Source organism: Ptychodera flava, chromosome 21 (assembly GCF_041260155.1).
Source record: "Ptychodera flava strain L36383 chromosome 21, AS_Pfla_20210202, whole genome shotgun sequence".
NCBI lineage: Eukaryota > Metazoa > Hemichordata > Enteropneusta > Ptychoderidae > Ptychodera > Ptychodera flava.
In genome coordinates this window covers 132,501-147,475 of record NC_091948.1, presented here as the reverse complement: position 1 = coordinate 147,475, position 14,975 = coordinate 132,501, and the positions used below count along the sequence as shown (strand labels likewise).

At 36.2% G+C, this 14,975-nt stretch overlaps 1 protein-coding gene across 1 annotated transcript in view; it reads left to right on the top strand.

The window, feature by feature from the left end:
- LOC139121015 (ceramide transfer protein-like) overlaps positions 1-14,975 on the top strand; it is a 60,175-nt gene that overhangs the window by 43,514 nt on the left and 1,686 nt on the right. The window contains exons 10-14 of the mRNA XM_070685587.1: positions 1,311-1,409; positions 3,595-3,727; positions 7,989-8,188; positions 10,822-10,954; positions 14,144-14,975. The exon at positions 14,144-14,975 is cut by the window's right edge and continues 1,686 nt beyond it. Coding sequence (XP_070541688.1) covers positions 1,311-1,409; positions 3,595-3,727; positions 7,989-8,188; positions 10,822-10,954; positions 14,144-14,271 — 693 coding nt within the window. The 3' untranslated portion in view covers positions 14,272-14,975. The remainder of the gene's footprint in view (positions 1-1,310; positions 1,410-3,594; positions 3,728-7,988; positions 8,189-10,821; positions 10,955-14,143) is intronic.

Sequence of the window (14,975 nt, the reverse complement as noted above, 5' to 3'; positions counted from 1 at the left end):
TGACCTCAATGACCCTTCACATTTAAATCATTCTGTTCCTCAACAACCTTGTAATAATTGCAGAAATAAATGAAATTACAACAAATAACACACTCAATAGCATCACATGCACATGTTTTAAAAGTGGTGTTGATTTGGATGTCCGATGGTAGTTGAATATGAAAGACTATGATGGGGAGATATTTGTTGCAAAGGGTGTACAGATGTCAAGGAGGTCTACAAACTTATTACAGTTAATAACATCATCTTTTTGATAAAGGAAAGCAGTAAAGTATGACAAAATTACATAATATGGAAGTTTCAATGATTGAACTGCAAAGAAAACCTTACGTTTTTGCATATTAATACTTCTTATCTCTGGCCCCTGTTCCCTAGAAGAAGAATCCTTTTCAATGTCATGTAGTTGCCAGTCTTGCTAACTTGATGTCACAATGGCGATAGGCATTTGCTTCCCATCTTGACACAAGGGATTTCATCGATTACATATGGGTCTTAATATTTTTTCATGGGAGAATTTCACTAGTGACTTCAATTTATTTCACTGCCATGTTGTTATTTTACCTGACACAGTATTTTCTTTGAATGGTCTGTTGTTTTTTACAACAGCAAAGGCGGCTTGGCGTTATATAGCCCAATGTGTTTAATTTTTATGTAGATGCATGATCTTTTCATGTAAAATTTTTTCCCCTTTTTTAGGGGAATTCAAGTTGTAAATTCTTTAGACTGTTATTTCTTTATCTTATCTAGGAATTACATATGCAATTTGATTTTGAACATGGGTACTATGTCAGTTTTGCTTGAAAATTGTTGCTGTGTTCCATTTTATTTTAGGCAAATGTTCTGTATTTATTTCATTTGATGCTGATTGATTTTGTTGCAGTCATAGTTTACAATCCCGTCATACTAGTAGACACCAAAAATTACTCGCTCAGGGGTAAATAATACTGGTCCATGAGCTCAGGCTAGTGGATTTTGATCCACAAAACCTGGATAGAGACATACGACGGAATAAATGTAATATAATTGTAAAAACTCATGATTACTGCTCTAAGGTCACTTTGTTTAAACCACAATGCATCTAGTTTTCATGAATTATGATATCATAGCTGCACCTGCATGTATCCACTTGTCACATTTCAAGCTTCTTCTCAAAAACATCAGGTCTGAATCGCTTTTGAATTTAATCGGCAGGTTCATTCAGATGACCTTTGTAAGATTTGTTAAAATTGTGTCAAAAGTTGCTTATTTATATCGTGAAAGTGTCTGAATTCAAAAAAGGCATTCAATAATGGCATATTTTGTCCCTACAGTGTAACAAGAAAGTGGATGAAGCGATCAAGTATGTCTTTGAAGATTTACACGGAGAGCAAGGAACGTGGCAGTTGGTCCATGAGGAGGGTGAAATGAAGGTAAGCATGCCACCCTTAGTTCTATGCCAGTTGTGATCCGAGAGATTCAAGTGTGCAAAAGTAAACTGTGGCATAGCCTCAAGTTGTGAGAGAGAAAGCAATATACGAGGTGATTCAAAATTTTATGTGAAAGCTTTTACCTCATGACTACATCGCAATACTGTGGAAATGTATACAATCTCACTGAATTTCTTTCTAGCACTCAAGGTCCTGTAAAACACTTTGAATTAGCTGCCTGCTTTTTAGCTAAATAGGAATGTGAACTGAATTAGTGGGTTCTTCTAATTTAGCTAAACAAGACACTTTGACTAAGTTCACGCTGAGAGCTGGGTACCTAATTTGCATGCATAATGAGGATTTTGCTTCAAACCAACACGAACACCCAGCGCTCACAAGTGACGGTTGGTCGGTTTTCTCCGTAGTGGGAAAATACAGATTTTTGTTAAAGCGCTCCATATATTTTCAAGTTGTCCGTTCTCTGCGTTCCTAACAAGTGTTATCATTGTCTGGAGGGAAAAAAAATCAACTTCTGTGGAGTAGTTTTTCGTGAATCCCCGATGTTATTTTTGACCGCGGCCAGTGCAAGGTCCCGTTAAAAATTGCGTCGTTTTCGTTAACAAGTCTTTGAGACCCCAATTGGGTATTTTCTCCAAGAGCAGACCTGCATTACTTTGTGTAACCAATTATTTTTGGTGTTCAAGGTCTAGTTACTGAAAAATCGCCAGCGAAACTTTGCTCTAAATCTGACTTCGCCACTCCCTATTCATACTTAGATGGCCGCCAGTTTACACGCACGTATACACTGACCGTGGACGTACCACTTCAGTTACAGGGTACATGGGTATCTGTACGTAATGTCCCTCCATGCACAGTATCACGGGTGTCTGTGCACCGTCTGTGGCTTCGCCGACACACATGCACGGTGTAGTTATTTAAATGGCAAAACAACGTCCGGATTTACACGTCACTTTTAATCGACAATTAACCCTAACAATTTCAAAAGAAATGTATACAGAATCTTTATACACGAGATAATAAACAGTAAACTTCATGAAAGCATTAAACATCTTACCACCGGGTATCAAATATGTGGAGTTTGCTGAACGCTGGGGTGAGGTCATCGCATAGTTACAAGTGCGTTGTTCGCGTTAATATAGTCCTACACTGTTCCAATTCATACAGAACGCGGGAAAACCAATCATGAATATGTATACAGAGTTTGAATGAGGTTCACAGCCTTTAACCCTTGTTTCTTAGCCAATCAATCTACAGATGCATATCCCCCTATGTTTATGACATTGCTATGCACCAGGCCACAATGCTATGGGGAAAATAAATGTCCGTTTCGCTTACTTTATTGCTATAAAACTGCACAAACAAGGAACCTGGTGGTTCATTACTCATCAAAATGCTTATACATGATTTTTGTTTGTTTGAAAAGGAACGATTTTGGATTAATAGAGCAAGAAATTTCAGGTGATCCGTATCCTACGGTCGGCAGGGCTGCCATGATGCTTCTCAAGGCTGCATCTCAAAGAGAGGCTGTCCCTCATTATAATATTATTTGCATGCCTTGAATTTATGCAAATCTGGTACCCAGCTCTCAGCGTGGTTTATGTTGAGAAATTTTTGAATTTAGTTGCATTTGAAAGTCTGGAATCATCCACTCTAGCTAAAGATTTCTGGCTAAAAAGAGGTACATTACAGTATTTGTGCCATTCAAGGCAGTTCTTGGGTTAAATAGATGAAACTTACAATTCAAATGGATATTGTTATGAGTGCAATTATCTTTGTGATAGACTATAAAAACACTCATACATTATTCCGCTATGCATTTAAGGTCGTGGTTTTGATTGTACTGCCATCATGTGTGAGTGCATGTACTTTGTGTAGACACTCTTGCAGCCATTGTAAGGTCATTCCATTCCAGAATAAGCCTATTTGATGAACTTAAATGTATTTTTTATGGTCAGGAGAATATGTCCATTAAAGCTGCATTGGTAGATTGTATATCAGATTGAGAATTGATTGTACGTCCAATGTCATGATTTTTTCCATAAGTACAGGTAGGAGATACATCAAAATAATCCCAGGACATTAAATTACCAATGGTTTTATAGGTCAAAATATTTTTATGATCACCAATGGTTTCCTTTCTCATAGTTTCATTTTCTTTTTATTATAGGTTTATCGTAGTGAACAAGAAGTTGATGGCATAGTTGTAGATCCACTGAAAGCAATACACAAAGTCCAAGGAATCACAGCACATGAAATGTGCCATTATTTTTTTGATGCAGGTTCTAGAATGGAATGGAACGGTAAGCATATAGTCAATGGTCGTTCATACATGTTGGAACATTACCCACCAGAGTCATGTTAAATCAAACTGTTAGTGAGCCCAATGTTCAATAAACTTGCAGTTGAAACTATCACCAGCAAATTCCATTTGATTTTATACAATCCACTAATTATGCATTACAACGCTGGATATGGAGCTTTTTACTGTGAATATTTTTTGTCATATCAAAGTTAAATTGTCATATTCTTTGAAGTGGTGAAAAATAAATGTGCTTGAAAATATATTCAAATTCATTGAAAGAAGCTAATGACACTCAGTTTCAGTTTTATAAGACTTTCACCCCTTTTCAGAGTAAATAGACTAAGCCATGCCATTGAAAACAATGAGGTGAAACCAAATGAAGACAGTGAAAGAGTTCAATTCTTTCACTCCTTTGAACTATTCTAGAGATCCATGGTCATTAAATGCTATTGGTCGAGCCAAATTCAGTGACTTGACGTGTTAATTAAGCAATAAAGCACACCCAGCGACAGTAAACCACGAGATTTTGACCAATTCACGGCATACATGAAGTGAACTGGTCAAAATCGAGTGGTATACCGTCGCTGGGTGTGATTTATTGCTATTACCGGTATATCATAACAGTATATTGAAATTCTGGAGTGGAACGTCAAGAACAGATTTTTGCACATGCTTAGAACTCGCGTGTATGCCAGCCATGGTATATCGCCAATATACCACGGTTCTTTTCGCGTCTCAACCAATCAGATCGCTGTATTTCTGCCACCAATATACTGGTATGATATAATAAGGGATTTAGCAATTTTTGTCCTTAAAAGGGATACTGCCATTCATACGATTAGAGGGGGATATAGTCATTCTTGCCCTTAAGTTATATAACCGTTCTTACTCTCATAAGGGATAGAGGGATTCTTGTCCTCAAAATGGGATAGAGGGATTCTTGTCCTCAAAATGGGATATGGCCATTCTTGCCCATAAAAGTTGATATAGCCATTCTTGCCCTTCCATGGGAAGATACAGGACTGTGGACACAATTGGGGATTACTGATAACACAGCAATTGCATGTACTGGGCGGGAGTTTTTGAATTCTCATGTAAAGGATAGTTTATCATGGTCTTAATACTATCTGTTACACACTAGGGGGATTTTGAGCATTCAATTCTCACCTGTCTGAATATTAAAATCATGGTCTCTGCTTAACACACTCCATTGTCACATCTTCCTAACAGTCAGTGTGGACACCGAGTAGAAATACAACTTTGATGATACTACAGGATGACAGTAATATTTATATCCAATTTAGTTGCTAAATTGAATGATGAACCATTGACAACATTATTGCTTACTATTTGGCAACATAGTCAGTGCTGGCAGTGTCCAACAGCCTGCTGCAAGTTTCATTTTCTTGCTTCAAAAAGCAGATCTAGCCATTCTTGCCTAAAAGGGGGATATAGTCATTCTTACCCTTAAAGGGGGATATAGCCATTCTTGCCCTGAAAGGGGATATAGCCATTCTTGCCCTGAAAGGGGATATAGCTATTCTTGCCCTTAAGGTAAAGTGCGACGAATTCGGACGCGCACACGCTTTAGAACGTTTCTGCTCAGATTTAAATCCAGCCTGCAGCAAATTGGTTATTTTGTAGCGCATGTATTTAACATCACCTGTCATTGTTGAAATTGCCCTTTTACCTAATTTTTTGACCCAGTCTCTTAGAAATACATGTGACCTAAAACCTTGTCATATTTTGACCACTAGGAAGCTGGTTTTTAGCTCCCATAGCCATATGTATATATGGCAATGGAAGCTATTCTTATAGGCTAGGAAAATGTCTGTATGTATGTATGTCTGTATGTCTGTATGTCTGTATGTCTGTATGTCTGTATGTCTGTCCGTCAACATCAAAAACTCCAAAACCGCTGCACATTTCATCTTGATATTTGGTGTGTACATGGATGATGGGCTGTAGATGAGATTTTGTTCAAATGAAGTTGTCATTGCCAAAAATATGCAAATTAGTGCCAAAAAAGGCGTTTTTGGTAAAAAATCTCCTTCTTCATAACCGCTGGTCAGACAGCTTTGATATTTGGTATACAGGTCCCTAGGGATAACCCAACTTGGATTTGTTCAAATTGTGATGAAATATGCAAATCTGTATTTTTAAGGAATTTTTTTCTCATTTTTGGTCAAAAATTTATTTCATCAAAACCGCTTGTCTGACAGCTTTGATATTTGGTATACAGGTCCCTAGGGATAGCCCAACTTGGATTTGTTCAAATTGTGATGAAATATGCAAATCTGTATTTTTAAGGAATTTTTTTGTCATTTTTGGTCAAAAATTTATTTCATCAAAATCGCTCGTCTGACAGCTTTGATATTTGGTATACAGGTCCCTAGGGATAGCCCAACTTTGATTTGTTCAAATTGTAATGAAATAAGCCAATCTGTATTTTTAAGGAATTTTTTCTCATTTTTGGTCAAAAATTTATTTCATCAAAATCGCTCGTCTGACAGCTTTGATATTTGGTATACAGGTCCCTAGGGATAGCCCAACTTTGATTTGTTCAAATTGTGATGAAATAAGCAAATCTGTATTTTTAAGGAATTTTTTTGTCATTTTTGGTCAAAAATTTATTTCATCAAAATCGCTCGTCTGACAGCTTTGATATTTGGTATACAGGTTCCTACAGATAAACTAAATATGATATACAGAATATATGATGAAATCTGCAATTTTGTATTTTTGGTGCAATTTTTGCCATTTTTGGTCAAAAATGTGTTTCTCAAAAACTACTTGTCTGATGCCTTTGATATTTGGTATACAGGTTCCTGGGGGTTCTCTTAGTGTGATATAGTGAAATTTGATGAAATCTTCAATTTTTGTATTTTTGGGTCAGTTTTTGCCGTTTTTGGTCAAAATATTTGTTTCTCAAAAGTTACTCATGTGATAGCTTTGATATTTGGTATACATTTTTATACATAATTATGATGAAATCATCAATTTTGTATTTTTGCAGCTAATTTTGCCATTTTAGGTCAGGCCATCCTGAAATGAGCTATCAAAGATCTCAACCTTCTTCATCAATACATATGTCACAAAACGTTGCTCTCTTCATAACACAGCAGAGCTCTGTCGACCATTGGGTCATTTGTTAGCTCCCATAGCCATATGTATAATGTTTACAAGTTTACATTTTATTGAAAATCTCAATAGCCACTGAGCAGATTAGATGAAAAATTAGCATGTAAGTACTTTGGGCTGACCTGAAATGATTGTGCACATCTTGGGTCAGTATCTTGGACTTGCTATTTTTCATGAATTTTTTTGTAATTTTCTCCCATTTTTGGTCAAAAATCTTCTTCTATGAAACCACAAGTCTGATTGATTTGAAACTTGGTATGGAAGTGCATAGGAGTGACCTTTCTCAAATCTGGGCAAATCGTGGTGAAATTTGCATATTTGCATTTTTTGGCTATTTTTTTCATTTTTGATCAAAAATTTTTTTTAACTCTGAAACCACACGTCCGATTGAGTTGAAACTTAGTGTAGAGGTTTTTACGGGTGACGTCAGTAAGATTTGATCAAATTCTGGTGAAATTTGTATAATTTTATTTTATTGGGGGAATTGTTTCTATTTGTGATAAAAAAATCTTTTAGCTTGATTTTAGCTTGTTTTGATAACTATATGGGAGCGACCAGTGACATTGTCACTATTTTTATTCAATATGAGCGAAAAATTAACATTTCTCTCCCATTTACGTGGAGCATATTACCCATTCAACTGGAGATATTGTAAAAAGTAGCGTGGTGACACCCTTTTATTAAAAGTGTAAACTAAATGATATTATGTCAGGATTTTATTAGCCAAGTTTGGTCAAAATGACACCATTCAAAGCGACAGGAAGAAAGTTCGAAAATTATGTAATGATATAATTTCGATATCGTCATTTTGTAATTGATACTTATGTTAAAATTTCTTTACAAACATCATGAAAACTATACATTCGATAGATATGGATCTTAAGTCTTAGTATTTATTATAATTAACTCATTTGCTAAGCGTTTTATAATTGCTTTCTTTAGTTTAAGTGAATTGTATCATCTTTATTTATATTTCTAACAACGCCATTTTAACGTCCGTTTCCATGGAAACAGCATGGTGACCCCCATTTTTTATTTCACTGATATATAGCGGTTTTGTTTTTCTGTACTTTTGCTCACAATAATGATTAAATATGAATTTCTCCATATCTACACAGCAACGCTAGAAACTGCAGACGTTATAGAAGTATTAAGTGCTGATACATTGGTTTGGCATGAAGTTGTGAAGAGAGTATGGCCAGCGACACAGAGAGATTGTGTGTATTGTTCACACTACAGAAAAGTTTCCATGGATGAAGATAAACATTCAGGAACCTATCTTGTCTGTAACTTCTCAGTGGATCATGAAAGTAGACAGGTAATTTATGTGTACTTGTGCAGTATTTGGAAATTCAACGAAAAAGGAAAACTGTAATTTTTGATCATGTTTTACATATGTTTGTTCTTTGTACACACTAGGTCACATCTAACTTTTTGGTCTGTCTCTTAAAATCAAGGTTGTATCATAGATAACTGTAAACCTTCTCTGTGTAACCTTGGCACACATGTAGAACAGTGGATACAAACCTTTATATCAGAACTTAGAGGGTTCTCCTACAGGACCTCCAGCAATAGTTTCCATGCCAATCCTAAACCTTAACCCTTTTCCTGCCAAACAGTATCACTTCCCAATCAGCCAAGTCAGTTAAAACATTACGTATTTTCACCCACTTAGCTTGGTCTATTAATGCATCATTTGTCCAAAAATATCAAGTTTACAGTATTTATTTTTTCAACAGCCTTCAAATGTACAGTATTATGTTAAAATACACCATATGGAATATGTTGTGTTTCATTAATTTTAACCATCTTGACCTGATGGTGAAATATGGACTTGGCAGGAAAAGGATTAAAGGACTCCCTTGGTGATTAATGTGAACCCCTTTTATGTGTCTACTAATTTTCACCACTGCAATAATGTTTGCAAATCAAAGGTACACAGTTACATACACAAGTTAATTGGTTTTTCCTGTAGGACATTGCAGCTTTCACACAAACCAATAAAAATAGAATGTTTTTTCTGAAATTTTGACATGATTTTGGAAAGATATAAGCATATGAACAGCTTTACCAAGGTTTTGTTTGAACCCCATATAGGATTTCTTTTATCCCCTTAATTGTGATTGCATTGAATACAAAGGGGAAGCTTGATACAGTGTACCTGACATGGGTAAGCCGGTAAAATTTACCAGTACTGCCCTCACAAAAACATGGTTGAATCACAGAAGTTATACTGTAGTTTGTGGCTACTAGTGACTGTATGACTGTGAAAATATACATTAAATGGTACAATACAAAATGTGTTCCAAAATGAGGTGAAAACAGCAGCAAATACATAATCCATCACCATCAACAGGTAGTCTTGTCACAGCTTCTTTGAGATGCTGCTAGCCTATTATCAGCTGAATGCAAGTACTTTCTGGCAAAGAGATCAAAGCATCTGCCATAGCATATCAAATACTTTTTTCTGAGATGCAACCGGGACTGTTCAGTTCAATTGCTTACAGGGACATAAGCTGTAACTTGTGGCAAGTTTTTCAGTATTCTGCTTCTGTATATAAACTACCGTGTCTGACCCTAATCCGTTTGCCATGCCGAAATTTTGAGTATTATTTTGTCAACACAGTTTGTATGTGTGTAGTGATAATTGTTTATTGTTTACAAATGAATTCTGGTCTGGACTTGAATACAATTTGCAACAATAACAATGCAGATTATACTCATATAGGTTGTGTTGATAGGCGAAATAATTGGCATTAAATTACAGTTTAGGGATTCAATGCAGAAAGTGTAGGGAAACCACAAAACAAAAGTTCTGAAAAATAGCCAAAAGATACAGCTTATGGAGCTTTATCAGAGGAAATACTGTCAGATGTATGACTGATCTAGTGAGTGGAGACTTTAACTTTCACAAACAGGAAAGAGTTATTGTCAGTTGGGTTTTTAGTCCCCACGGACACCGTCCGGGGAACTTATAGGTTTGGTCATGTCCGTGCTTGCGTGCGTCCGTTCACGCAGATATCTCAGAGATGCCTGGAGCGATTTCATTCAAACTTGGTACAAGGATTACTTCATATGTCATACAGAGGCACGTGAATTTGTTTTGTGATACGATCCAATATGACTGCCAGGCGGCTATTTTATTACGATTTTTTTCATGTACAAAGCCATTACTCAGGCATGTTTTAACCGATTTTATTCAAAGTTGGTACAAGGACATTGAGCAATGACATAGATATGCACATTGATTTGTTTTGTGATACAATCCAATATGGCTGCCGTACGGCCATTTTGTTTCGATTTTTTCATGTACAGAGCCATAACTCAGGCATATCTCAACCGATTTTATTCAAAGTTGGTACAAGGACATTGACCTATATCATACACATGCACATTGATTTGTTATGTGATATGATCCAATATGGCTGCTGTGCGCCCATTTTGTTATAATTTTTTCATGTACAAAGCCATAACTCAGGCATATCTCAACCGATTTTATTCAAAGCTGGTACAAGGACATTGATCTATGTCATACATATGCACATTGATTTGTTTTGTGATACGATCCAATATGGCCGCCGTGTGGCCATTTTGTTACGATTTTTTCATGTTCTTAACCATAACTCAGACATGTATCAAGCGAATTTATTCAAAAGTATTTTTATCACAGACCTAATGAAGAGGACTCTATCCTCTCTGAGGACCTGTAATCAAAGTACCCATTAACAAGTGGGGACTGTGTCATCAACGATGACTTGTTAACAATAGGTTCTCAGAACCATCACAGACTCTAAAGCACTGTTCCACAAAAAAATTCCACTAACCAATAGACATACACCAGCTACATATATATGTTCACCAATAGAGCTTAAAAATACTCAAAACATGTGACTGTGTTAATATTCATTTATTGATTCATTTACATGTGAGAGTGTTGTTTTTGCATTGCAGGTTGGGAACAAATGCGTCAGGGCCAAAATCAATATAGGCATGTTTTGTCAAACTTTAGTAGACCCACCTGAAAAAGATCAAGATGAACTTACAAGAGATAATGTCTGGTGTAAGATAACGTATACTGCACATAGTAAGTTATCTTCAGTGTTTCCTCCATACATGTATATGTGTGTTTAATACCGTCAGTTTCTCTGCAGTGAATGTTTACATTCAGACAGCCATGATGTCTGCTATCTAATCACTGTTGTGTATGTTTCTCTGTGATGCGCATTAGTGTCAATTTTCTGTGAATAATTTGAAATGGTGTCTATGTTCTGTGATTTATGTATTGATATCTGTATTGCAATCATTAAGGTCTGTTATGTTGCTGATTGGTGTCCATACATGTATGTGGTGCATTGGTATGTCTTTATTGCATTTTGGTGTTTCTGTGTTGTACACTGGAATCTCTATTCTCTGAAGCACACCAATGTCCATAGAGTTTACAGTTTCCTGTTTGATCAGTGCAGATTATATCCATCATAGTCATCACTTCATCCATCCTCTGGAACTCTTACAAATTTTAGAACAGCTGTACCTTCACTCTCCACTGCGGTGTTTTGCTGCCAGTGTCTTGTTGTGAATAAGGTGTCTTTCAGTAGAAAATGACAACAAAAGAAATATCTTCTTTTTATCACAACTGGAAGTTGTGATATAGAGGTGGTTTCAACCGGTGTTTGATGTCGTCCATTTCCGTAAACGACAAAAAGTCAAAAACTGCTGAACAGACTGCACTGATATTTGATACCGATACATAGACTGGTTCCAAGGTTCCAATTCCGAAAAATGGAGCCAAACGGAGCGCCGGTTAGATAGTTTTGGGAAATTTCTAACCCCCCTTTTTATCTAATTAATTTTAGGGGTCTTTCATATATGTAGTTTTGGAATGTACACCAATCCTGCATTGTGGACTGTTTTATGATTTATTGAACAGAAATGAGGTTTTGATGAATGTTAGAAATATGCAGGATGGCTGATTCGAAGTATAAGAGATTTCTACGGTCTTTTGGGCATCAAAAGCATTAAAAAAAACATATTTCATAGTTTAGATTCTCACTTTTGAGATGACCCTAGGCATTTGTTAAGTAAACATCCTTGAGTCAATATACAGACTTTGACATTCCAGAGATTAAGTATCCACAACCTCACATGTTACAGTCTTTCACTACAATGGTATGGCCCAAACCAATTATTATCAATGGAGAGTGTGGACCTGTCTACAGGAAATTGGGGTGAACAGGTTAGACAATGACGTTACAAGTTGTAGGTTAGTTATCAAGGTAGCACCAGCATAGAGTCCTGAGCATCTGTCCATGTGTTCTCACAGCATATTACAGGGAAAAAAATTATTTGAGAAGTTTCTCTCCTTTTAAATAGAAGTATATTACAATTTAAACCTGTCATGGATAGATTGCTCTCAAATGATCTGAAACACAGTTATTGCCCATTAGCAACAAATCCATAGCAAGATTTATGTAAAGTTCATGAACTTACACGAGGTATTAGACAAAAGATGACCATGACTTTGCTACTTTTCAACATTTATTTCAATCAGATTCCCCAGCTTAGTGTATAATTTGTAATCTTAATTACTGTCAACTTAGCTTTACTAACTTATTCATACTCATTATTCTTACACTACTGTTATACCTTATAACCAAAAAATTTCAAGAGATGCATATATGATTGTCACTTAACAAACAATTTACAAATATGTCTTCTGCTTTTTCTCCATATACATATACATGTCTCTTTTCTCATAAAAATGAGCTTAAAATCGCAATGTGAAAAATAGTCTTTCAGCTATATGTTGCTCATTGACTTCGTGGTCTGTCTAATTCACAGTGAGTGTGGTTGTTGATAAATGCCGATAATAATAATAATAATAATAATTTATTCATTTATAAAGCGACTAAATCCACACAAATAGTGTGATCAGAGACGCTGGGTAAAATACAATCAATTTTAAAAAGGTTACAAGAGTTAAAAACAAAACAAAAACAAAAAAATACAATGAATGAGTTCAGTTAAAAGCAGAATTAAAAAGAAATGTTTTAAGACTTGATTTAAAACTTGTCAGGCTTGGGGAGCGACGAACCTCAATTGGAAGATTGTTCCATAAAAAGGGGGCGGCAATGCTGAACGCACGATCCCCATATTTTTTTGTGCGCGACCTGCTTTGACACAGTTTAAATTGGTCAGCGGACCTTAGATTACGGGTTGGGACGTACAAATTAACCATGCTAGAAAGATAAGTTGGACCGAGTGAATGGATACATTTAAAGGTGAATATAAGAATCTTAAAAACAATACGTTGAGACACAGGCGGTCATTATGTCCAAGCGCCATTGGCGGTATTTTTTAACATAATGACCATAGGTCATTATCACATCTGGAAGTTGTGATATAGGGTTAGCTTCAACCGGTGGTGGACAGTGTCCATTTTCCGTAAACGACAAAAAGTCAAAAACCGCTGAACAGACTGCATTGATATTTGGTAGAGATATTCAGACTAATTCAAAGGTTCCAATTCAGAAAAATGGAGCCAAACGGAGCAGCGGTTAGATAGTTTTGGGAATTTCTAACCCCCCTTTAACTAATTGATTTTAGGGGTCTTTCATATATGTAGTTTTGGAATGTACACCAATCCTGCATTGTGGACTATTTAATGAGTCGTGGAACAGAAATGAGATTTTGATGAATGTTACAAATATGCAGGATGGCTGATTCAAAGTATCAGAGATTTTCATGCGCTTTTGGTAATAAAATTGATAAAAAACAACATATTAATGTTTTAGATTTCTCACATTTGTTATGACCCTTAACATTACAGACTTGATGACATAACTAGCTGCTAGACCTGTTTACTGGCACATTGATTTAAAGACAAAGATCGTTTTATTTTGTAATAAGGACGTGTGATTTCGTAAAACATAGTCTATTAGCCTGGAAATGTGATTTTTGCGAATATTGCTTACCCCACTGACAAACAGTGTGGTTTGAAAATGGCTGGAATTCGCTACTTCGGGACTTTGTTTTCTGTGTGCATTTACTGACAAACTCCAAACCCGCAGCACCTACCCATTCAGTATTTCATGTACAGGTGTACCCAGAGATAGAGTAGTTTCACTATGTGCCAGTTGTGATCAAGTGCCGTTGGCGCTATTTTTTCTTAGTTGCAGTTTGATCTCAGTGTGGCTATTGTGATCAGGTACATTGTAAAATTGTCTAGGGAAAACAAAATGGATCTATAACAGTGTTTGTTTTTTTCTGCTTTCAGTCAATCCTGGAGGTTGGGCTCCAGCATCTGTCCTTCGTGCCATGTACAAGAGAGAGTATCCACGATTCCTGAGGAAATTCTCAAGTTTTGTTGAGAAGAAAGTGGAGAATACACCCATCATGTGGTGAGGAGAGTACAATGTGCATTAGAAAACATCAAAAATGTAAATCTAGATTATTCTATCAATGACAGAAGACAGCATCTCCCTTCCCACAGTGCACTGGGCCAGAACCCAAGAAAAATTCCTGCCATTCCTAAACTGTACATGGGTATCTGGGTATATAACCACTGTAAAGTTTCAATTGAGCTTGGAGACCACATGGTACAGAACCAGGGTTATGATTTATTACCCATAGTGCGCCAATGCATAAACAGAGAGAAACCTTCAATTATGCATTGATATGACGATGCAATTCCTTCCCATGATGCATTTCTGTGCACCGTAAGATATGTTTTTGTGTCCATGAACACGCATGTCAGTATGATTTTCATAGCAGTGGGAACTATATTTAAATTAGTAATTAGCGAAATCTGGTATTATTAACTCCACAATGTCCTTTCGTACACAAGTAATTTGTGCTAATCACAGATATGTATAGTTTTTAATTAGGTGGACATTGTCAGTGTCAATTACTGTGATACAGTTAGTGCGTCCACTGTGAGTGTAAATACCTTACTGTCATTACTGTAGTGACATGACATCCAGAACATGATCCTGCCTTCTGTTTTGATGCCAATTGTGATTACAGATCAAAACAGCAATGATAAATGTGATGAAAAATTTTGAATGCTCTTGTAAAGACTTGGTAGATGTATGCTAACCTGACTGTCC